The sequence below is a fragment of the Onychomys torridus genome, chromosome 4 (genome assembly GCF_903995425.1).
Source record: "Onychomys torridus chromosome 4, mOncTor1.1, whole genome shotgun sequence".
NCBI lineage: Eukaryota > Metazoa > Chordata > Mammalia > Rodentia > Cricetidae > Onychomys > Onychomys torridus.
In genome coordinates this window covers 84,537,625-84,564,309 of record NC_050446.1, presented here as the reverse complement: position 1 = coordinate 84,564,309, position 26,685 = coordinate 84,537,625, and the positions used below count along the sequence as shown (strand labels likewise).

General features: G+C 39.7%; 1 protein-coding gene across 1 annotated transcript in view; it reads right to left on the bottom strand.

Moving 5' to 3' along the window:
• The window catches only part of Lgr4 (leucine rich repeat containing G protein-coupled receptor 4), a 100,339-nt gene that overhangs the window by 38,773 nt on the left and 34,881 nt on the right, over nucleotides 1-26,685 (bottom strand). Inside the window, exon 2 of the mRNA XM_036183578.1 lies at nucleotides 5,591-5,662. Within this exon, the coding sequence (XP_036039471.1) occupies nucleotides 5,591-5,662 (72 nt within the window). The remainder of the gene's footprint in view (nucleotides 1-5,590; nucleotides 5,663-26,685) is intronic.

Sequence of the window (26,685 nt, the reverse complement as noted above, 5' to 3'; positions counted from 1 at the left end):
AGACTCCCTTTCTCTACCTGAGCTTCCTTTCCTATCTCCTCATAAATAACTCTCTCCATCCCTCAAGGCTCCCCAGAAATGGCAGCTCTTTGATGAGGTCTTCTTTAATCTTTCGTGCTAAATTTCCCTTTTCCTTTGAACTCTCATAGCTGGAATATACTATTCCTTTCCCTTGAAGCCAAGAATCTCATTTAACCCAGTGCCGAACACAGTGTTTTAGTTGACAAAGGGTTATTGAATTAGCAAATGGTGTATTAAGTCTTTCCTTGGCCTTCCCATGTGTACAGGAGACATAGCCAGTCCAATGACCCATAGCAGGCCCCACTACTAATGAATTCTGTCACCTAGCAAGGTACTTCTGTGAGGAAAAACTCAACCCCCTCAAAGAGTTTTATGGGCTAAAACAAAAGCAAGAGAACAACATTCTAAAAGGACCTATCCTATAACTATTAGGTCCTAGTTAGTGCAAGCTCCCTTCCCCATTCCTCCCTGTCAGTTTTACTTTCTCGTCTGAGAGTTCTCCCAATGACTCATTGTAGAAAACAGTAAGAATCAGACAGGTAATGAGGCTTCTTGGGCTCACTATGCACTTGCTAGGGTGGTGATCTTCATGAATGGACTTCCTGCTAGAGTAGTGCAAAGGGAAACGGGAATGCTACCAGAGAACCGAGTCTATCACCAGGCAATCGAGGACAAGCTCTGCTTCATCTGAGATGTTCCTGCAGTCAACAGAGCTTACCTGGAAGGATTCATTAAGGGAGTAAATGTGAAGTTTGGAAGCAGAGGTGAGTTCTGAGTACAATATCAAAAGAGAACACTAGCCAGTTACTAACTTCCCCTGTGAACCACATTGTGAGATTATTTGGCAATAATTCATGTGAAATTTCTCAAACTATTTTTTCCTAGTTTCTACCTGAAGCCATTTATAAAAATAACTAAAATTGTTCAATCTTAGTAAAAGGCAATTACTGCAGGGTAAAATAGAAATAATAATGCAGGGTACATTGATTGCGAGCTTATTACATGCTAAAAACTTAACTAGTACTCTCAAGGTCCTGTGAGGAAACAGAAAATATTTTTGTGGATTATGGATGAGAGCATGGAGGTTTCAGAAAGGTGAAAATCTTGCTGTGGTTAAATACTCTGTATTTGATTACCCCTCCTTGTTGGGATTGTTTACCCCCTTTTTAAAGTAGTGGTTCCATTTAGTACCAAACAAATTAAACAAAACAGGTAACAATGAACTGTGACTCAAAGTCCTAACCTTCACTTTAGTACCGTGACGGCTTCAGAGTCAAAGCATTTGGAAATGATAGGACTATCTTAGTCACAGAGTGTAGGCAATAATAACTGACTAAGTGCCAATGCTGGCAGTGACTTCAACTGCTGGTGCTACCTCCCTGTAATATCTACAGGGACTTCTCAGGGACAGCCTGTGGAAATGTAGTTGGTATTCTTCCTGCTGCTTCTAAGTAAATCATTTTCACAACTCTAAATTTCAATCATTCCCCAAATGGCTACCAATGCCCTGACAAGTCCAAGGGAATCAGAAGCTTTTGTGGCTTTATAGACAGTATCAGGCAATGTAGATGCTGACATTGCTGCACGAATGCTTTCCCAGAATCCCAGCTTTCTTTGAATATTGCTAACAGAGATACTAACCTACTCCAATTCCTTCCTCCAAGCAAAACTACCTCTCCTCCAAATTTTTCAATAAAGAGACAGACATGCTTACAGTAACTATTGAAATCTCCTATTTCACATGGAATACTTTTACAAGTTGTTTGATATTCCTTTTACAGGTGTCCTGGGAGAATTCTCATTTTAAAGACTAGAAAGATGAGATACAAAAATCAAGAGTCCTGAAAACCTTCCATCTGCTGAATTTAGGGCCCGAATCTAGAGGAGAATATTACTGAGTAACAATCTTTATGAGTTATAAAGCTTTTACAAGTAAATTAAATGTGAAAATAACTCGCAGCAATATTATCTAATGTATCTAATCCACACAGAAAAGGTTGGGTGGAATAGTTCTCTGAGAGTAAGGAAACATTCTTCAGTGATTAAAAAAGAACAGGGCTGGGAAGGCCAGATTTTGGGACCCAGAACAACAAAACATCAGACTCACGAACTTGAGTAAGACCCAGAACACTTTCAGCTCAGCTCCTGCCTTTGTAAAGATCACTTTCTTGTAGTAGTAATGAGAAAGAACTTATGCACAATGAAATGCTTTATATGTGTCCTATTCGCCACTGTATATTTATAAAACTTAATTGTTTAGGTCCCAAGCAAACTGGCTTGCCAGTGTCTCTAGTCTTAGTAAGTGGCATCTAAAAATTCTAGTCTCCTCCTGATGAACCCATCAAACCAAACTCTTTGGGGAAGCATTTAACCCCACCCCCCCCCCCACCACACACACCCCAGCTTGGTTCAAAACATTGCATGATATGGACATAATCTGAGAAATATCTTTAGAATCACCGTCCAATCCTGTCCTAACAAATCACTTCACATATCCCAATTTCTCTGAAGTCCTACCTTCATACCACTCCACATTCTATGAAGTTCTTACAAGGTATCCTTTCTACCTGTCTTCATCTTCCTACACCTACAAAACTCAATGGAAATGATTATAGGAAGCAAAGCAGCTTTCTATAGTCTAGAGTCTCAAGTAAATCTAGTGCTTTTGGCTTCTACTCACCCTATACACTTCTTCAGCACAATGTACAAACTGTTAGCTTCATTCACTCTGAGAATTAGATCAACTTTGTCCAATAGAATTTCCTGCAATTGATGGAGATTATCTATGTCTGCTTATACAGTACTCACTAAGCCTAAGTAACTACCGACACTAAAATGTGGTTATTCCAGGATGGCAATGTGGTTCTGTGCAGAACATCTGTACAGCATGTATGAAGCCTTGGGTTCAGTCACCAGCACTACAAAAAATAAATAACCTGTATGAAATGTAGCTAGTTCAGCTAAGGAGCTGAATTTTTTCTTTTTTTTACTTTCGTTCATATATTAATTTAAATGGCTTCTAACTGGTATGATATCAAAAAATATAACTCTATGGACGCTGTCAGCTACCCCCAGAATGCTTATGTCTATGTTCCTAATAAGCCCAAAGACTAGCAAGTAACAGGACTGAATGTTTGTTGAAAGAACAAGTGGATGTGTGAATATCTTCAAACATTTCTTCTATATTGTTGGGAAGTCAATACTCTCAATACCCCCATCCTCTAAACATTCCAGATCCCTATTTGAAATGTGGCCAAAGCCAGTCATGAGTTACAAGGAACACCTCATTAACTAACATGGAAGACACTCTGGGCAAGTCACTCATTTCTACTTAGGACACTCAGCTTCACAATCACTCTTAAATCATTTCCAGATGACTTTTGAACAAATGGTTATGCTGTTTATGAAACATTACAATAGTAAAGGCCACATTGTTCTGGAATGTTAAAATCAACTACATTGTTTTAAAAAGCAAAAACTAAGCTTTTTAATGTTTATATTAACCTGCAAAATAAATTCTCTTGAATCCCTAAACCATTGCCAGAGTATTAAGTATTTTTGAAATATTCTTTTTAAATAACTTTCAGCTCCTAACTGAAGTTTGTTTTTTTTTTTTTTTGAAATCCTATATATAACAGCTTGATTTGATAGGCTCATTCTTGTGATAGTGGAATAGAGAGAGAACATGACCTCGCTACAAAGAAATACCAATCAAACTCCATTTGGCTCCAATTAAAACTCTCAGTTGATAGAGCTCATGAGGTTCACAAATGCCTGGTCATTTGAGATTTTAAGAAATCCAAGATGTAAAATTTCACAAAGCAGAGATTGGCCAGGTACTCACTCCAAAATCCTTAAAAGTGTAACTGGTAATTGCAGGCATCAACAAATGTGCACATAGCCGCCCCTCCAGAATGCGGGAAGCTTCTCCATTTCCTGTCTAGTACATCATACATCCCACAGTGGCTATACAATGGCTGAGCAACCACTTGTAAATGTTCTTTCATTACATGAGTACTTCTGTAAAGAGATACTAATCCTGAAGTGTAAAACTACATGTGAAGAAAAAATGGAAGCAGAAAAGTACCTTAAAGATTGATTATAGTGGTGAAGATAGAGACTTCAAATGCAATTAGCTCAAACAACATTATTTAAAGGCAACTAATATTCATTACATAAAAAGACATAAATAAAACACACCATATATGCCATACCCTTAAATCCTTTTACCTGAACATAATTTGCTCCTTATTCACTTTTTAAAAAATGATAAAATACTAGCTAGCATTTATATAACATTCTCTACCATATGCCATAATAAACATTTAAGATATATATTTTGTATGTACCAGAATAATACAAAGGAGGGATTATTATTAATCACACCTTATAGTCAAAGACAGCAAGCAGAAAGAGTCTAAGTAATTTGACCCAATTTTCAATCTTGTAACAAATAATCTCTGTTCAACTTCTGCTGTGAAAGCACTGAGTTCAACTAAGCAGTGTGGGAAGAAGAAAATTCTCTTTAATTTGATTAAATCTTTCAACTGCTATTTCAATGAGCTAGGAATACAATCTGGGTCTTACTCGACTCTGACTCTATGCTATAAGGAGGGGCTGAGCTAGGAGAGGCAGCCTCACTGACTTGGTTCTATTATTCAACAGAGAGAGAGAGAGAGAGAGAGAGAGAGAGAGAGAGAGAGAGAGAGAGAGAGAGAAGGACATGATGTATAATAGAAATTTAAGTCCCTTCAGGCCTGTATCTTTTTGATGCTCACAGTATCAAACTGTAACCTTTCTACCATCCCATACCACATAATCCCTGAACTGGGGCTTATATTAACTGATTCTTATTTTACTTTCCACCAGGATTCCGAAAATATAATGCATAGTTTCCCATTCTTTAAGAGATGCATTCTTTTCATTATGGACATTAAAAGCATATGGAAAGCACAACTAGAGAAAAGGTTAAAAACATATCTAAAAAAATTTTTTTCCACAATGCAAATGACAAATATAGAAATTGTTCTTAAAAGTGCTCTAGGAGATGTAGCGGGCTGCTGTCACACACTTTTATCCCCAAAAGGTCATGTGCAAACAGCCAAAGAGCTTTATTATCAGTTTCCTGCTTGCTGTCCACTTACTGGCAAAGTGGTCTGTTGCATCCAGACCCTGAAACACCTTGTGTTATTTCTCCTGGTTCTGTTACCCATACAGCAACTCCTATGGCAACAACGGTAATTATGCAGGAGCCATGTTATCTCAGGATCACACTGTAATTAGCTTGTGTCACTGCGGCAATCATGGTTATAATTATTGCAGGGGGGTAAATGTCTTATGGAAGTAGCAGTTTTTAGTTCTGGCTTTCAAAAATAACTTCAGTAATTATACTGCTTAAAAAGCAAGTCTGTTCTCTCCCAACTCCCAAACATGACTCCCCTTCACAAAGCTCAGTGAAACTAAGCTCTGAGAAGTTCTCAGACCAGAAACATTGGGCTCTCTCCATAGAAAGAGGTTCCAAAAAGGAGAAGAAAACGCACAGATACACAGTGCTCAAAATAGTACTTACAGCTCCTCTAGAAAAGGAAAGTTCTTAAACGCATCTTCTGGTAACTGGGTGATATTGTTCATACTGATATCCCTGCAAAACATGAAGTTAGGAACATGGTTAGCTAAGTAGTGACTGTCATCAACTGCTAAGCCAACAGAAAACAAATTACATGAGCATAGAAGACAAAAGGGAATAGTCATCTGATTTTAGAACACAATACTTAGAAAAGTTAACTCTTTTACCATGAATTAGGTCCCATAATTTAGAAACATACCCCAGTCCTAGAAATTCCCCACTTTAGGTACCATAAATAATAATAAAAAAAAAAAAAAAAAGCAGCTTCAAACTACCTAGAACAAGTGGGCTATATAGGTCCCCAGTGTCCTTGACTAGCAGGGATAGACAAAGCCCTGAACCTCACCAAAATAAGCAAACACGCTCCAGGACTAGATGACATAGATCTGCGGGTGGAAATGGCTTCTGGATTACAATCAAGGGTAATGAAAACAAATCCTACCTCCACCCCAGTCAGATGTTCTTTAAAAACTATGGAAGTCCTGCAGGTGAGAGTTGTCAGGGGATTTCATTTTAGCCCATGAGCAGACGCAGGCTGGAGACAAGTGCGTACATGACAGGTATGTAGTCAGTTTAGAAAGGAGGGAACTCACTCAACGGGGCAACTCAACAATTACCCGGTCAAAACATACTTTATTAATCATCCCCCTCTTCCCTGGCATTGACTTTCTCTTCCATACTCCACTTGATAGCAACACTGTGAAAGACATATTAACAGCCTTCTGAGGGAAAGTCCTGGCATGCACTGGGCCAACAGGGCAACTCCTCTCTCAGCTTCCTCTGTCTCTTATCGGGAGGTCAATGAAGTCACTGAACCCTTGGGTCCCTCTAATGCCAAAATCACCATAAAGTTCAAGCACAAAACAGTTCCATTGTTGGGACTGTAAGAACTGGTAGGAAGAGGAATTAGAAAAATCATGTTTAATCTAAGGTCCAGCTGTCATCAATTCACCCAAAGTCTTTCCAAAGTTAGACACTTTCAATCCCTAGTAGAGGAGTCACACTGCCCCATCTTTCCTCTTGCCAAAATTCAGAAATGGGAATCACAACCCTTTCTTCCTAGCCTTTCCCAAGTCAGCTGTGGAAAATGTCCTGGACTAGGAAAGACAGGAACAGCAGTAGGAACAAACCAGCAGGAACAGAAGCTGTAAAAAAAGGGAGTAAATGCTCTCGTCGTAAAACTATCACCACCCTTGGCTAACTGGAAAACTGAGGCTTACTATGGGGTAAAATAATCTCCCCAAGGCCAACAAGAGGGAGAAAATGTATATTCTATGATTTTAACTGCCAACTCAGCCTTCCTGTGTAGTATTTAATTCCTATAACCCCCCTCACGACTAATCAAGAGAGAAAGCAAAGCCAGAATCCTACCAAGGTTAAAAATGAGGAAGGAAAGAAGGAGCTGGTGGGAACCTCAGTGACAGAGTGTATTTAAACATATGTAAGGCCCCAGCACCAAAAGGTATGGGAGGAGAATGATGCCCTGAAGACCTTGGCATAGTCATCAATGTATCTTAGGCAGTGTACTTCTGCTTAAAAACTGAATAGAAAAAGAACCATAAACAGCTCACCATCTGAGGATCAAAACTCACATTAATTTCTCATAGCTTGAAATTTCCCTTTAAGTGGATCTTATTACCATACAGACTCACAAGCATTCCAAATTTTTCTATCATTGAGAACAACTCAAATCCTATTAAAGATAACTTAGAAGAAACTAGGTCCTTCTCCAGGAAGTATTATATTTTAAACCCAGGTCCCAATACTACCTAAGGTAGCAATCAACAGGGAGGAAAGGGGAAGGATCCTTTCTCACAAACACTTTGGCAAGTGTTCGAGAGATGGCTCCGTGGCAAAGAACACTTGGTGCTCTTCCTGAGACCCTGGTTCAGTTCCCAGCACCCACACAGCAGTTTACAGGCCTCTGTAACTCCAGTTCCAGAGGATCCACTACCTTCTTCTGGCCTCTGCAGGAACCAAGCATGCAAATGGTGCATAGATATATATGCAGGTAAAACACCTATATACATAAAGTTAAAATTTAAAAAATAATGATTTGGCCAAAGACTGGGGAAATACCATCAAAATAGGGGACAGAAAAGGAAAGCCCAAGTCTGACTACTGATACCCAACCACAATTTGATACTGGGCCTCTCTCTGCTCAACAGTAAAATGAAGCAGTTGAGCTAATAGTTTGGGCAGCTTCCTAGTCTTTATTATTATTACATAAAATTATATTGTTTTATGTTTCACTTTTTGCTGTGTTTATTTATCATGGAGGAGTATGTTTTTTTTTTTTAATGAGAATATACACAGCTCACTTACGGATTTTTTTTTCTGAATAGTTTACCATGATATACAATGTAAAGGCTATACATTACTTTTCCTTTAGAAAACCACTCAGTGACTTGTGCTGGAAACACATGAGCGTTAACCACCAAAACTATCCTTTTCATTTCCAAAACCAATCTTAAGAACACATACAGATTTTAATTTGAAAGGCAAAGCAATAATCTCATACGAGGAACTAGTGATTCTATAAAGTCATACATTTTTGCTACTTTTTAGCCACTCTAATAAAAGGACAATAAATTATTGATTTATTAGTTTACACAGAAGCACCCCAAACTAAGGTTGGTAATACCTGAATTCAGGTGAGTCTCATAGTATCAGAAAAACTAATGAATTGCTTCATCAGAAAAGGTCTGGAGGGACCCAATTAACCTCATGCCAAAGGTGGGGGGGCACGTAAACTAGAAACCATTTATTTCAACATGCTTCTCAGCATTCAGCATTTTATAACACACACACACACACACACACCACACTTCTCACTTTTCCCCCTCAGAATAACAAGACACAGCAGGTAGTTTGCTGTGAGCTGTAAATGCAATTAGTGAGACTCTGTATTTACAAACTAATGCATGTTAAACACACGGGAGATTTTGTTTCTAAGTCCTTGGTCAGGAACAAGACTTCCAATATTCTAAGTGATTTTTCACACACACCCTAGCAGAGGCTCTCTTTTTAGTAAATGTTTTCTCTCGCACTGTCTGAGCTACAGTTAGCAAATATTAAGATAAAGTAAAAAGAGCTGAAAGGAGTAGACCACAGATACTATCTGCAGAGCAGCCCTGGAATCCTGTGGTTACAGAGCAGAAGGTGGGTGGCTCCCCATTTAAAATAATGAGAGCTAATGGCAATAAACAACCTACAGACGACTTACTAAGAGAAGATTCTAGACCTGACATCACCAACATCAGCAAGAGAATCCAAGCTGAACAGACTTCAGAAATAAGAGGTTAGAGGCACGCTGGCTGATGAGTTACACTGTAACTGTTCACAAGTGGAAGCCTTGGCCAGTAATTACAAATATATGAAATTCACATAAAATACATTAAGAAAAAGAAAGCTACTTAGAAATCTTCAACTAGGGCTGAAGAGATGGATCAGTGATTAAAAAAGGAGCGTTAGCAGCTTTTCCAGAGACCCTGAGTCCCATTCCTCACACTCACACGTGGTTTATAATTATCTGTAACTAGTGCCAGGGACCAAGACCCTCTTCCAGCCTCCACAGTCCCCAGGCATGCATGTGGTATGTGGACATACACGCAGGGGAAATACCTCCACACACAGAATAAGAAATAAATAATAGTTTAAGAACTGTAAAGAAAGAAATCTTCAGCTACAAGCCACTCTCACAAATCAGTCAGTAACTTTAAATGGACTTGAGCAGCTCAATCTACGTCGAGCTACATGCTACTGAACCTAGTGATTCGCCACTCTAGATCCCAACCTCGAAATAAATGTAACATGGAAGACAAAGGAAAGTCATACAAGGTCAGTGCTACTCACAAACATCACTGAAGGACAATTTCAACAGAACAGAAGGCCTCAGCGCCAGGCTGCTGGTTAGAAAGGCACCAGCTTCCAAGGCCCAAAGCCTGGGATTCCCCAGTACTGTACCTGCTGTGCAGCCTGCTGAGATTCTGACATCTGGCTACTCCATTGTTAAAACGGGGGCAGTAAGCATGTAAATGTAGACTGCTGTGAAAAATCAAAAAATGTCATCCTATGTCATAAGCTCACCACGTAATCGCTATTATCTTCCCACCATCTCTTTCGATTGTTTCTGGGAGTCCTGAATGCAGCTGACTGAGCCAGGACTGAAAAGGAGGTGAAGCATCACATGGTTGGTACCCTCCCAGGGGAAAAAAAAAACCCTACAGAAGAGAACAAGAGGCCCTGAAGAGTAACACCTAGAAGTGAAAGCTGACCCAAAAGTTCAGCAAAACTCCAAACGTCAGGAGTCAAACATCTTACTCTGGTAGGGCTCATCAGGTCAAACACTTTACCGAAAACCAGTTAAGGGTGAACCACTGACTGCCACGCCTTCTTAAGAAGAAATTATATTTTTAAAGGAAAAAAAATTTCAGCGGGACAAAGACAAGATCCTCTCTCAAAATGGTTAGGATGACTTTAAGCAGTCTTGGAAAGAACGCAGGAGACAGAATCTAAAACTTGGTCTGGCAGGATGGAGGGAAAAATCTTTTCTATACATCTTTGTTTTCATAACAGAAAGAACACTAGTCTACACTGCCCACCCACACAGCACAATGCTCCCAACTTTTCACCACAGAGATGAGACACACAGCAATGCAGCATTTCACTAAAAAAACACACCCGAACACCCAAACACCAGCAGTCACAGATTTCAACACTACTGTTTAAAGGGTGCAATTGTTTTCACTGAAACTGACAAAGCTCCCCGTGGTTAAACCCTCATCTTTTTTTTCCTCCTCCCACAGAACTCCCAAAGTAATGCTGAAGCATCTACATTGCTTCACGTTTCCACATCCCACCTTTAAAAATCTCTGTAAGCACTTCACAGGGAACTTAACCTGTTGGTTGGTGGCCAATGTGTATACTACTGTGACCTCTGCCATGGTGTCCTCAAAGGGTCTGGGACTTCAGCCTCAGCATTATTTAATTTTAAACAGACTATGTGCTATCTAAATTTGAATAAACATCCTACTTATAACTGCCTTGCTACTGTGATGTTGCTGACTATACACCTCAAGACTCCCCCACGGTTTAAAAAAAGTCACTGAATCACACACAGGCTCTATGGAACACAGTTTTTGAATGTGTGTGTGTGTGTGTGTCCGCACGCTCGTGCGTGTGTGCACAAAACAAATAATAACAACAAAACTGGTTGATGGTGTTCCTTAACTCAAATAGTACGTGTTGATTATGATAAACTAATAGTCTCCCAATAGCTTTTCCAGGGTCCCTGGTAATCAACCAGAAATACCAGGTCCAAATTTCCAGATAACAAACGTCTACAGTATGACCCCAAACTAAAAGCAACTTGGAAAAATTCTTCATGGGCCATAGGCCAGCAAAATGGCTCAGCAATTGAAGGCATCTGTCATGTAAGTATTGTGGCCTAAGTTTGATCTCTGCGACCCACATGAAGGGAGAAGGAGAGAAGCAAATTCATAAAGTTGTCCCTGACTTCAACACACACACACACATATACACATACACACACATACACACACACACATACACACACACATGCACACACGCACACACACACTAATAAACATTTTTAATTATTAAAAATGCCTCCAATGCAAACATTTGGAAAGAAAGTTTCTCTTATCCAAGACTCACACAGCAACAGTTTCCTATTAAAGTTAACCAAGTTTAATTTCCTTTCTGACACCACTCAATATCCACAGGAGAACAATCTTTCTCCCCACCTTTTATAATCACAAAAGTAACCTATGCTGTTTTTTAAAAATAAAATATAAATAAAACCATCCACACTATCAACACCCACATAAGACCAATGCCATATTTTAAGGGTATCATGACAGATTTTTTTTTAAAGTTACCATATAGTTTTAAGCATGTTCACCTCTTGATACGTATTTTCATTTGCAAAATGAATAAATGTTTCTGCTAAAAATATCTTGCAGTGTCTATAAATACTAAAGCTTAACATACATTTATTTTTCTGTTTGCTTTTTCCCTGCAGCCTATATACACCACAGACCACAGAATGGGCACACTACTGAAAGCCAAAAGAAATAAGAAGTTCACTAATGGTTTTCTTTACAATTAAAGAAAAAAGAAAAGACTTGTTACCCATTCACTCGACTGGTACAAAGTTCCCACTATGTACATATGTGCAGACACCAGGCTAGGATGGTAAAGCTGTCATATCAAATAATATGCTGACACTTAGCTTTTACTTTAAAATCCATCATCTAACTCTGTTCTTAACTTGCAATTTATATAAGGTATAATTTAAACATTTAAATAAACTTAACTTTAAAAAATTGCATTATTGGGCCAGGAAGATAGCTTAGGAGGTAGTGTTTGCCATACAGACATGAGGCCCTGAGTTCAATCCCCATAACCCACATTTAAAGCTGAGTATAGGATGCAGCTCACTTGGTAGAGACCTGCTTACCATGCACAAAGCCCTGGGTTTGACCACCAGCACCATAAAACCAAAACAGTACTTCAGAAGTTCAGGTAGGAGAATCAGTAATTAAGGGCTCTTTGACTACACAGGGAGTTCAAGGTCAGCCTACACTACATGCAATTCTGTATGGACAAAACAAATCAAACTAACAAAAAACAACAATAAAAAGACTATTGATTTGAAAATAATAATAATAATAAACAGCTGAGTGTGGTAATCCCACAGTTGTAATCCCAGTGCTGAGGAGGCACAGACAGCAGGATCCCCAGGCTTGTTGGCAAGCAAGTCTAGACTACTTGGAGAACTCCAGGTCAAAGAGAGACCCTGCCTGAAAATCTGAAGTTGGTGCCTCCTGAGGAACAGAACCCGACCTCCACAAGCATCTACATACACACATGGATGTGTAGCTTCACATACGCAAAAGTAGCATTCTTGCATTTCAAAAAAAGAACAAATACATACCCATGAAGAACTGTGACTTCATGATGTAGATGGGGCCAGAACTGCATGGATGCTATTTTAATTAGCTGCAGCTCTACAGACTTCTGTCCTGTTTTATTTGACACTCCTAGGATCCTGCAAGCTATCAACACAGACATGCTTCTAATGCCTGTGCAGCATTTCTATTGCAAACAGCTTTGGGCAGTGGTATACAAGGCTTCTGTGCTGTCCAGCCTCTTCCCTGGTGTTTCAAGAAGATTTATTTCTCTGTAGTCTGTATCTTTGGAATACTCCTCACAATCACCATACTGACACTTATAAATAAGTGCTAATTACCAGAGAGAAAAGTTAGCAACTTGTAAAGTCATTTTCTACTCTACGCCCTTAAAATATCCCAGGAATAAGATCTTTCTCCCAACTCATGGTTGAGAAAATGCCAGTTTTAAACCTTGAAAATATGTGACTCTTCATATCACAGAGGAAGAATTCATTTTACCATCACTATCTTGGCTTAAAACCTCCATTTTAATGCCTTTCATTAAATAAATACTGCAAAAGCAAACTACCATTATTAAAATATTAAAAGACACAAAAACACTAAGAAGACCTATTAGTAAAACATGAGGAACATCAATAGCTACTGCCTTGAAGCCTTGCCAAGGTCCTACAGAAACACAATACAGAAAAAAAATTCTCAAAATCAATGACGGAAAACAAATCCAACTTTAAAATAGAAAAAAAAAAATCTTTGAACAGATATTTAACCAAAGAAAAATTACAACTGTGAGTAAGGGTATCAAAAATAATTTAGCATTAATTACTAGGAATATGCAAAGTGTGATACCACAGAGTTATCAGAATTGACAAATGCTGGTGAGACCACAGAACAACTAACTCCATTCACTTACAGAGCTACTGCAAAAGACACAACTGGTCGTTTCTTACACAGTTGAACAAAAACTTATGCTCACATTGTGCAGTAATCCTAGGTCTGAATAATATCACTGCCAAAAAAAAAAAACCTGGAAACAATGCAAATATCTTTGTACCAGTAAATGCACAATAAATCCCATGCATGTGTATTCAATGGACTGTGACCTACCAACAGGATGGAACAAACTAGGGATGCAATCAATGGTACAGAGGAATCTCACACTCATTACACTAATATAAGGGGGAAGTTATAAAGACAGAAACTAGAACAGTAGCGTCAATAGATGAAAAACATATAACTACCTCCTGACATCACTGTCTAAATCATTCATTCTGTGCCTAGAGAGTTTCTCTCCAATCTCTACATAAAACCAAAAATGTGATTGACAGACTGGCCTGAGAATCAAGAAACTGGGTTTTTTCAGTTTTGGATCAATTATTTTGCTCATGTTGGGTTTTTGTTTGTTTTTCTGCTATCAACTTGCATGAGGACATTTAGCCAAACCTATTCATAGTCTTTACTGAGCACCTAGAGTGTTTGTACCTGTGTTCGGGGACACACAAAACACAGACTGCCCCTTAAAAGCTTCACAAGGCAATATGGAGAAATGACAGAACAAGAAGAAATTATCAAGTCAGATCACTCTAAGAAACCCTCGGTGTGCCCTGGCTATACACTACAAAGCAGAGGGGTTGGGGTGGACAGCTTGCTCAGTGGTTAGAGCATTTTATGCTCTTGCAGAGGATCTGGGTTCAGTTCCCAGTACCCATATCAGGGGATTCAAAACCATCTGTAAATCCCATTCAAGGTGATCTTGCACCCTCTTTTGGCCTCCAAGGCACCAGACATGCACATGGTATACATAAAATCATACACACACACACACACACACACACACACACACATACACACAAATAAACAAATATACATTTTTAAAACCAGAAAGGAAAGATGTTAACTTATAAAGAGCTATTATTTAGATTTGTGGTTTCACTTATTAGGTTGACAATGTTTCTCAGTAAAGACACTATGTGCATGTTCAACGGATGGGCTAATTCTTCATTATTTCAGATACTTGCTGACCACTAGAATATTTGCCATGGATGTTTCCTAACACACCAGTCCAGTGTAGCCCAAAACCCTCCCAAATACTTTTAAGCTGGTAGCACAAGAGAAGGAATGAAATCTATTTAGCTAGTGATAAATATCATGTTTAAAGGAACATAGTAAACAGCCACCACCGATGTTAAGTAAGCTACATATAAAATTAACTATTGATATATGAAAAGTATTTATGTCTATATTACATAGAAATATATATATATATATATATATATATAATATACATACATATGCAGACATTTATATATGTTGTCATGATGTAAACCATAGTCCATACTGGGTTTCTTTGCCCTTTTTTTTTTTTTTTTTTGTAAATGCTGCTGAACTAAGTAACTGGTATGAGGTGTATGAGGATGTTTCCTAGGAGAAAGTGGTAATATTAAAAAAAAAAAAATCCTGGTCAAATGAGATAAAATTAGAGTTGTTGAAAGCACAGAACCATCAAAGAATTAGAGAATTACAAGTAACACGATAAATTAAAATACGGTCATCAGGAAACTCAAACATTATGGGCAAGGTGGCTACAGATCCTAAGAGCAGCTACCAAGGAAAGCAGAGGAACAGCCTGAGGCATTTTAAGTGACCTTTAGAAATCAGAACTTTAATCGCATGAAAAGCTGCTGACATTTAAGCATGCCCCGTCTGCTATAGGAAGATTGTATACAGGGCAATGAGACAAAGGCAGAGAAGGCTCTCTGAACTTCAGTAACTTCTAAGTCTAAAGCTATCATTACGACTCCCACTTTAGCATTCCCGATCCCGCACATTCCATGCATTAGCAAAAAATAAGAAGCCTTCAAATTCATACTTTTCCTATCTGTCTGTGTGGGCTCCTTAGCAAGTGTGTGAATGAGTACAAAAACACCCCCCCCCCCTTTAAAATGACGAGAGTTCAGCAATTAAGAACGACGCATGACTTCATTCCAAATACACTGTTTTATGCTATAATTGTTTATGCTCCTGATGAAGCAACACAGGCCAGGAGACAGGGAGGCACAAGCTTGTAAGTTAGAGAAGACGGTGAACCCCACGCTAGTCTGCAAATATCACTCCACCAAGACAAGGCATGTGTGGCTTTGTTCAAAGGCATGTTCTTAAAGGAGTAACTAAAAAATAAATAATAAAACTGGTGAGGCTAATTCAATATTCCCTAATAGCAGAAGTTCAGCTTCTTTTTGGTTAGTTTTCTGTGTTTTTAAACAGAGACTAGTTTTCAAGTGTGGGATATACTCTAAAGAGAAAAACATAATGTTCTACTACTGTAGAATGTTTCTTACACCAAAGAATGAATGCCAGAAACAGGAGCTTAGTTTCTTCATGATCAAATACTCTACCATCTGGCATCATATAAAGCACAAAAGGGTTAAAACTATGATTTCTTTTTTTCTGCTACTTAACGGGTGTTTTCGGGCATTCTTTGGGTGTCAACAGCTGTTCTGGTAACCCTACAGTGACAAAACAGTGTTCATTACCAGCCAAGACACACAGACAAAATGCTATTTCAATAGACCATTTAACATCAACAACAAGTATTGTAAGGATTACTGTCTGGGCAGATTGGAAACACTCAATTACTTCATCCTAGCAGACAAAATGCACTATTCATAAGGAAAGCAACCCAACAGCATGTATTATGGTAAATATTCTAATTAACTAAATGGTTCATGCTTTATTATGGCTCATTATTTATTATACTTATTAACAGGACTGATAGGAAAACATTACTTCATGGTTCTTGCCTTCAAACGTGCGTACCCACAAAAAAAAAAAAAATCTATTTAGACGCGTAGTTTTAAACTTCAGCTCACAACCCATTAATGGGTTGTGAAATCATCTTAATGGTTTGGAGCCAACTTTTTAAATTTGAAATAGGAAAAAAAAAAAAAAAACCAGAGCAAACATAAAGAGGTAAGAATGGCTTCCAGAGACTTTCTTGCAGCCTGTGTGTGTGTCTCTCTCCCTGACTACAAAGTGAAAGCTGTGGCTTAGGCCTCATGTATCCTCTCTGACACAGTCAGAACCAAGGAAACAGCTATTCAAATTCAGTATTGCTTATTCTCCATCAAGACTGAGTCAAAACTGCCCCTGGTTCCCCAGCACCCAGAGTTGCTCCGGTGGATCAGTTAACGTTTAATGCCTCGCCTCCCTTTTATTCCACATTAGTACCCTCTCCTCTTGTAGGACAATGCTAAAATGGACTGAATGGTCTAGAGTCCAGGGGCATGGCAAAGACTTTAATACAGTGTTACTTTCAGGTGCTTCCATGGAACTGTTAATAAACTGAGCTAGCTACATTTTCAGCCTGCTACCCTGGGCTATGTTGAGGTTGTTAGAATTACATGATTACATCTTAGTGGTTTATTTTATTTTTTTCCATTTACTGGCCATAAATGGTGGTAAATAACCTTGATAAAAATTCCTCCTAGATAAGGTAATGATTTTTAAGGTTAAAATCATAAATTCTGAAGTCCCAAATCCAAAGGGAACTACTAATGAGTGGCCTGGGCAACCACTCTAATTTCCAAAACTCTGAGGCCCCAACCACATTCTATAGGGGCAGGAAAAGTATTCCAAATGATGAATCAGTAGTACCCTGCAGACCAGTTGCCAACAGGTATGGCTTAAACCTAAAAGCAAGGGCACTCATGGGATTTCACCATTCCTATAATGTAAGTGGGTACACTTCCTTCAAGACTCAAGGAGTCAAGATACCTCTCACAATAACACCGCTCTCCCCTGCCCTCTCTCCTTTGCCCAGATAGAGATTTTTGCTCCAGTTTTTATTTATTTTTTATTGTTTTGATGGTCATTTTCCAAAACTTGTCTTTTATCCTTTCAACAATTACTCAAAACTGTAACTGAGAGGATAATTTCTGCTAACTGACCTATAAACGCACATTGAAAATGCTAAATTATAAAAACCCGTTCAAATAATTTCTTTGGGAATTACTTATAACTCTCTAAAATCACTTATGATTTATTTGGGATGAAAGAGATCCTGAATCTCTAGAAACAAAAGTTCTAGAAGCTGGGCCTGCAAGATGACCTAGCTGGTAAAGGAGCTTTCTGTAAATATACAACCAACTCTTGCAATTTGTCAGATGACACACACACAGATAAATAAAAGTAAGGGTTTTAAAGCTCTAAAAGCTGGTTTATGATATTCTTAGGTTGCTCTATTTGTGTCGATTAAGTTGTAAATGTCATCATAAATAACAAAAAGTTATTTTTGACATTTACAATGAATATGAGTTAAATATTTCTGTTTCTTTATCTGGACAGAAAACTATGTGCTGCCATGGAATTTGGTTAGCAAGACTCTCAATCTCTCAATCTCTCTCTCTCTCTCTCTCTCTCTCTCTCTCTCTCTCTCTTTCTCTCTCTCTTTCTCCTTTCCCTTCCTCCCCACCCCTTTCCAGATGAGTAGTTGCTACTTCTTACTTCACTGAGAATTTTTGCTTTAAGACAGTTACCAGAGAAAAGCTCTAGATTCAGTAGACTGGGAAATAAACTCCTGCCAGGAAAACCATATCTAAGCCAACCAACTCAAAAACCCAAGGGAATACCTCTGATATGTGTGTCATACACTAACACCAACTTCATTATGGTAAAGAATGTTCAGCTTAAGGCAAACACATTCCAGTCAACCTGGTACAATTCTGGCTTATATTTACTGTCCCAAAATAAATATTAATAGTACACACACACACACACACACACACACACACACACTTTTTTTTTTTTAACTCGACAGAAAATAAACTGACCATCCTACCAACAGCAATAGGTACAGATAAAAGACAGTGGATGGGCTGTGATGAAAAAAGCCAATAGTCTGGGCTTGGGTCATCCTGGGAAAAGGCTTGAATAAGACTAGCTGCTCATCTGTATGATGAGATGATAGCAGCTACAGTTTGATAACTATGAATCAAGCGTCTGTAAAACTTCTCAGATATCTCCTTAAAGATCCATGTTTTTGCTATTTCATACCAAGCCTCTAGCACAATCAGTGGTCACAGTATCTGTGCAGTGAATGACAACAGATAATCCATTAAATACTCCACATAGAGATCAGGCTAACTACTTAGTACTTCCAAAAAATTCCAAGCTTGACCATTCTCCAGTGCTTCAGAGAGGGTCAAAGGCCTGGTTGCAGACAGGAAAGAAGAGTGGGTATAGGAAACATTCTCATAGAGGCTAGAGAGATGGCTCAGCAGTTAAGAGCACTGACTGATCTTCCAGAGGACCCAGGTTCAATTCTCAACACCCACATGGCAGCTAACAACTGTCCGTAACTCTAGGATCTGACACCCTCACACAGACAGACATGCAGACAAAATACCAATGCAAACAAAATAAAATAAATAAGTTATACCAAAAAAGAAAGAATATATCCTAAGTGATGCTGAGTCTCCTGCCAGACCTACACTTAAGATCACAGAACATCAGGAACTGACTTCTTCCCTGTTGTCTACTGCTATAGTTAAATGACCCCACATGCAAACACATTTGGGAACAAGCAAGAAAGAGTACCTCTTTCATTTAAATATAAGTTACTGGATTTAAAAATAACTTGGGAGGAATAATGCAAAACTGAATTTCAGTAAAACTAATTTTACTGCCTCAAAATTTCAAAATACAGGCTTTGCTTTATAAATAGCACATCACAGAACCACTGAACTAGAAAGCATAGCGGTTAAGGGTTTCTCCCAGAAGCCAGGCCAAGAGTCTGTCTGATCACTGGCTGTACAGCCCTGTCCAAACCCTGTAATCTGTCCCTCAGCCCCACTTGTGTAAACAGAGATGACAATCTGACTTCAGAACATGACTAGGGGGACGAGACAGCTTTACCTTCGGCCAATGCCAGGACTGCAAGTCACCTCTGATCATCTCTTTCACTATCATTCAACTGCAATCTAATCATCTCATTTTAATAACAAGGTAACCAAGTACCAGACCATTAAGTAATTAATTACAGAATCAAGATGAGAATCTAAGTGATAAATCCCAGGAGTCTTTTAGCCACACTTCGCTGTAGTATTGGTTTTTTTTTGTTTGTTTGTTTTATAGAAATTTCTTAGAACTATGATCCAGAATGTAAAAAGCAAGCAAACAAACAAAATTTCCCTCAGAAACAATGTACAAATACATACACTCTGAGATTTGGACCCCATCTCCTGTTTCCTTGGTAACACTAGAAAGGTAAACATCAGTTTTGCCCCCTCCTTAGGCCTCCTGATTAAAAGAATGGAATACCTTTGTCCCTGGAGAGATAGGATCTGTTCTAAAGATTAGGATGTTACATAACATTGTCTCCTCTCCTTAAGAGTTAATCCAACTGGGCCTATCAATCAACTGATCAGGGGACCACCCCTTAGGAAGATGACTCATCTAAAGCCAGAGGAAGATGGGAGGAATAATTATTCCCTCAATGAGATATTCTCGGAGACATCTTTTCCATGCAGCTTCTTAGGCTCAGAGCCTCTGCCATGGGACCTATTCATTCTTCTTTTGTCTCTTTCTCCAATACTGGCCAAATTCTAAGCACAGCTTCCCCGGCTTGTCTCACTCTTTTTCTGAAGCAACCCTCCACTCTTCTACTACACGGCTGTGTGCTAACCTACATGCTGATGCATGCCAGCTTTGCAGGACCCAAACTCAAAACATAAGGCTCTCTCTTTTCTTCTCCTTCATCTCCCTTCCCCTGGCTGCTGATTCTCAGCCTGTCTGTCCTAGGGTTTTTTTTGTTTTTGTTTTTGTTTTTGTTTTTGTTTTTGTTTATTTGCAAAAAACTAATGTAACTGTCTTCAAGTTTCCTTCCAAATCCGTTACTAAATTCTATTATTAAATAAGACCGAGAATCTAAAAAATGGAACCCAAGATTTCCCAGTAAAATAAATTATTATTATATAGAATTAGTATGTGCTATCAAAAAAAATTGTAAAAAGTGCCAGACTGACTCTAAGAGTCAGCTGAACTGTAGCTAACAAATACATTTTTATAAAATGACACAAACACATCAACACAAATGAGAACAGGACTATGAAGTCTCTTATTAAAAATACTGCCCCCCAATACATATTAAATTTAAAATGAGACAACATTTCTACCAAAGAATTCTGTTTTGTTTTGTCTTTCCAATGGGTTGATGTGTTGGTGGCAGTGTGTTCAGTTTTAATTAAACTTCTGTGAGTTGTTGATCAGCAAATACTATTAGCATGGCAACTTCTTTCTGGCCTTGATGTGAGGAAAGCACCTGTATTCACGGGGTGGGCAGCAAGATGAAGGCAGCAAGGGAAGGCAGCCCCACTGGCCAGGGCCGTTCAGGAACAGCAACAGATGTGCAAACAAGCCAAGAACAAGACACAAAGATAACAGCTTCAGATTAGAAGTCATGAGATCTTCGTAATGATGGGTTCAGGGATGGGAAAAGGAGTTGAGGATGTACTGTGAAGGCTGCTTCATCAAGAAACTGTGGGGGGGTCTGTGTTCCCCACACTCTAACTACTTTTATTGAACTTACACACTCATACTCCTCTGCTGGCTCACACTGAGCACTGTTAGAAGCAGCAATCCCCCAAAAGTGATTACAGTAGGAATGCCAGAGAGATTATTCATGAGGTCACAAGGAACTCTCTTTATCTGAGCCCTTGGGGGAAAAGTTCTCTCTGACCTCCATTCCAAGAATAGCTGTGTTTCTTCTGTACAACTTGTCCTACTCTCTGGACAGTGTGGAATGACAGAAATGGATCCTCCTTCCCTCTTCCATCAGCAACCAAAAGTCTGTTCACAAATGCATGCACTATGTGGGTGCTTCAGTTAATTCCTATTGCTGATTTACTTGTAAGAGGTGTCTCTGGTCCTCTTCTTCATTTACTTTGTAATTTATCTTATCAGAGCTGTTGTGAATTCCTTTCAGAATCAAGTAGAGAGTAGTATCTTTTGAGCACTCTCCCATGTGCCTGTCACATACTAGCTAACAAATGTACAAATATTTGTTGTATGTATAGCATGTATGAGTAACTGAAAAGTCAAGAAGGTTGGGGATTCATGCACAAGGTCTTAGGTTTAATCGTCACCGTTAAAAATTGGTAAATAATTAACATTTGCAAATAAGGAAACTGGGTACAGTGGCAGCTGGGTACGGTGGTGCATGCCTTTAATCCCAACAATCAAGAAGCAGACACAGATAGATTTCTGAGTTCTGAGGCCAGCCTGATCTACAGAGGGAGTTCCAGGAGAGCTGGGGCTGTTACACAGAGAAACCCTGTCTCAAGAGGGGAAAAAAGAAAGAAAGAAGAAGAAAATAGGAAAGGAGGAGGAGAAGGTTGGAAAGAGAGGAGAAGGTTCAGTGGATGGTTCAGTCTTGAGTGATAATAAAGTTCTGAATCACCGGACTAGCACATCGTACAGAAAAGGACACACTGATGGATGGACAGATGGAAAGACTGATAGGCAGACAGACAATAAAGATAGGCTGATGAACTAGTCCCTTAAGTGTAGAAGTTGGAGGAAAATTACGGTGAACCTTGAAGATGGCCCAATGGTTTTTCAGAATAATCTGCTGTCATACAGAGAGACAACAGGAAAGGATGTGGGTTGGTACGCTGGGTCTTATAACATTATTAACTAGGAAGCAGATTTCAATTCAAGCCCAGAATTGAGCCACAACGTCAGAGAGGCGGAGCAAGGTAGGCAATGTACTGAATTAAAACTTCAGGATGGCATCTCCTACACCGGAAGGGAAGAAAAATAAATAAATAAAATAGCTGAGAAAACAATCTAGACACAGCTGAATTTGAAGTACAGAAAAGGACAGGGAGATAGCAAGCATGAATGACTGGAAATGGGGAGGAGACCCCAAAAGAGACTTAAGCAGAGGAAATGCTGCACTGACTGACAAAGGCCGCCAAGAAATCTGTAATCCAACAGCCACCAGATTTAGTAATTGGATTGTTCGTCAATATGATTATCCCAGCATGAACCTCATGTATATTAACCATGACTAGGATTACCACCCCCTCCCCCTTACTTTGGCTCTAGAATAAAACAAAGAAGAAAAAAAAAGAATTTCCTGAGGTAAACTGGGCAAGATTTAAAAGAGCAAAGGAAAAAGAAGCATACCGTTTAAAGAGGATGTGTGTAAACATGTAAGAAAGCGACCGCCTGAGGTGGAGCTGACTGGGCGAGAATCCCAAGAAACAGGAAGGGGGGACCCACTATGTGACGGCTCCACTTACAGAGGACACACTGATCAGGGGAGCTAGTTCCTACTTCAGTGAACCAATGGGGCTAAGAGCTGACCACACCTCCATGGTACAAACAGACAGAGCCCCACTTGGCATCTGCTCTCGCCTTTTTAAGTTCTGGATAATTTATTCTAGGCTCGCTCTCACGTTGAATCTTTTCCTCTCACTCCTACATCACAACTATCTATTTTTTTCCTAGTGTGTTTTCCCAGCTCTTTCTCAGCTGCAGTAATTAATTCGAATACACCATCACTTAACTGCCAATCAAAGCTCCATCGAGATCTAAGAAGAACAATAGTATGCCTATATGCACAGTCTATTAATTTAAATTACCAGTTGAGTCACTACATGCCAACAATTAAGCAATGACACATACACAGATTATACTCCACAGTAACATAGCTAACCAGAGCGCTCAGAGAACAAGTTGTCCTGGCCAGCCAAGCTTCCCAGATAGTTGAAGGCTTGCCTGCAGGGGACAGAGGGGAAGGTAATGATTGACACACGTAAGTTTGATGATGAGTGTTTTTCCAAAATGTTCTCTGCACTCATCTTCTCTAAAACAACACATATAAAATGTAATTTACCTCTCCTGGGCTTTCATTATGAGCATTTGCTGCTGGGATAAAACACTGGATACCAGGCAGATGCATTCTTCTGACTCACCTCTTTATGCCTCACCTTACCTCCACCGCCTGAACACATACCCTCCTCATCCCCAGTCCCCCTGGACAACTACTACAGTCTCCTGTCTGGTCTTCATATTTCCACATTTCCTATCCCTCTCCCATTCAACTACACACAGCTGCCAAAGCAATCTTAAAAAAAAAAAAAATCACAACAAAACAACCCCTCACGCTCTAGCTGTGGAGCTCTATTTGCTCTCCATCAAGCCCTACTTGAGCTTGCTCCTGTATCCTTCCTGACCATCGCATGCCATACCTGTGCCCCTAACTCAGGTTGGCTTCCTCTGGGGCTAATGTTCAGACCCTTTTCTCCCCCAGTCTGATCTCATTATTGCTCTGGATTGCTCTTCCCTCACTCCTTCCATAGCGGCTTCATCCTTTGCCTTCTTCCTTAGTCCCTTTAAAGTGACCTCCATGTAAGTCTGTCTTATCATCCAGCCCATTTCCTCTCTGTATCTATCATTTAAATTACCCTCCCTTACTTTTACTTCATTAGAAGAAAACTTCTAGGGATGGAAAGACGGCTCAGTCAGTAGAGTGAACAAATATGAGAAACTGAGTTTGGATTCCCAGCACCTAGGCACAAACCAAGCATGGAGGTGTACACTTGAAATCCCACCACTGGGTGGAGGAAACAGGAAGATCCTCAGGGCTTGCTGGCCAGCCAGTTTAGTCAAATCAATGAGCTCAAGGCTCAGGGAAAGACCCTGACTCAAAAAAGATGAAGACCAATAGAAGACAGCTGGTGTTAATCTCTCTCTCTCTCTCTCTCTCTCTCTCTCTCTCTCTCTCTCTCTCTCTCTTTCTCTTCCTCGCACGAGAGCGAACGAGAATGAGCAACTATCTTGTAGCACCTTCTGTAAACCAGCACTAACAATGTGGCCAGGAATTCACAAAGATTGGTTTAATCCACTTGGGGATTTGATAGAAATGCACATTTAAGGGCATTAACAAGTTCAAACTCAGGTGATTCTGAGGAGTACTCAAATGTAACAGCCCTTTTGGTTATCATCTTCCATGTAATGGTCTTGGCACTTATGAGGGTAAAGACATAGTCTCTCTGGATCACTACAAACGTCTAACTCCTAGCCCAGAGTGGAGTAAACTGGAGGTATTAGGGTGGGGGTGGGGTTATCCCTGTCAAGCCACTGAACCAAAACTACATAATTTTCATGGATGCTAAATGGCCTGAGGCCATGCATCATTCTGCAGAGAGATTTTCCTGCATGGGTGGCTCTTCCTGTGGTTGGTTTGTTTTTGTTTCGGTAATTCTTGGGTCACTGTTTCTTCCACATTTCTCTTCTTTCCAGATAAAATAATTACACATATAAGATGAACAATCCTCAGAAAACTCTCTCCCTCTCTCCCTCTCTCTCTATACTCACACACACACACACACACACACACACACACACACACACACACACTCTCTCTCTCTAAGAATCTTTCCATCTCAGGCAGAACTTAAGGAAAAGCCAGGCTTTGCTTTCAGGTTGCTATGTTCACATTCAAACTCCACTTCCTAGTAGCTCTGTGTGTGGTGTCACTAGCGGAGATTGAAATGAGAACTTAATGAACGCTGGTCAAGCACTCTATCACTGGGGCACATCCCCTGGGGGTAGCCAGGTTGGTTATTAAAAAACGGACTAACCTGTGCTTTCACTTCATCTCCAAAATAATGAAACATGCCATTTACTTTACAAGCCTGCCCAGAGAATTATGAAATGATTTGTGTCGAATACTTGGACAGTAGTGTCACATGGAAGTTCTTCTGCACACTCTGATGGTAACTGCTAAATCTTGGGCAAATTCTTGGCCCAGCTGGCCTAGGGCGAACCATCTGGCTACAGCTGAGCACTGCTACTCAGTCCTAGACAAAGAATAAAAAGGCATAGAGCAGGCATGAGAGCCAACTCTCTGGAAGATACACTGTAATTTTTACAGTTCCCCGAGGTTTCCTAAGTATTCTGATAATCTTTTTCCCCCGTAAACAGTCTCTTTCCTCAGCTCTCAAGCTGACCTTGCTTTGGAAATGCTCAAAAACAGAACAACATTTGTTTAACAAATAAGACAACAGTGTAGTAGACAGGAGAGCAGGGAGCTGGCCGACCTCAAAAAAAAAAAAATATCCGACTTGAGAAGGCCTACAGTCAGATACAGTAACAATACTGAAAACAGCCTACTTCTGCTCCTTGAACGACACAAACAAGAAAAGCAAGAAAAAAATAAAATCGAGACAGAACAGTTGACACAGAATACAGCATTTTCAGAGGTACACAGAGCTTACAAACAGTGGCAAATTTACCAGTGGTAACACCATACATGGTATTAGTCGCCTAAGATCTTTAAGTGGCTCCCCACTATTGCTGGGGTCACATTAAATCCCCCAGACTCCTCGAAGAGTATGAGATTCTCTAGCAGCTAGCACCGATGGAGCCTTAGTTTTCCTCCTGTGCCCCACTTAAATTGATACGCTCTGGCTAGGCCCCCCACAACAGCTGGTTTCCCCCCCATGGCATTACCCACTAGACCAGAGTCACACAACACACCAGACTGGTCTGCAAACTGTTGGCAGCCAACAGTGAACCAAGCAGAAACACTGGGTGCCCCTGCCACCCCAATCTGGCAAAGGTATTTTATGTGCTAAAAGGGAAATGCTGGAATTATACTGTGCCTATTTTCTTTTCTCCGTTCCACTTTCTCTAAAAAGCAATCCTTTCTGTATTTTACAAGAATATTAAACAATACTGAATCAGAAATTTTCCAAGAAGATCTGACCCATCGCATTATTTTCAGTAGTAACCCAGACATCTCACACTGAACATTTGCTTCTCCCACACCTGCTCAGGACTCCTTTAAAACACGTCCCTACTCAGTGCACATCTTTTCCCCCCGATGTTCATAAACTGCAGCTACCGAGAATTTATTCACAGCACTCAACAGGAAAATGATTCACTTTATTGTTGTGCAAACCCTTTGCACTAAGGAGGCCTGTATCCTTTTCTCCATGCTCCTCTCCATGTGGTGCACAACACAGGCAGGACCTTACTGTGTGGTTCAACTTCTGACTTAAAATGGGACTTAAAAATGGAATGTGGCTTCCAAGG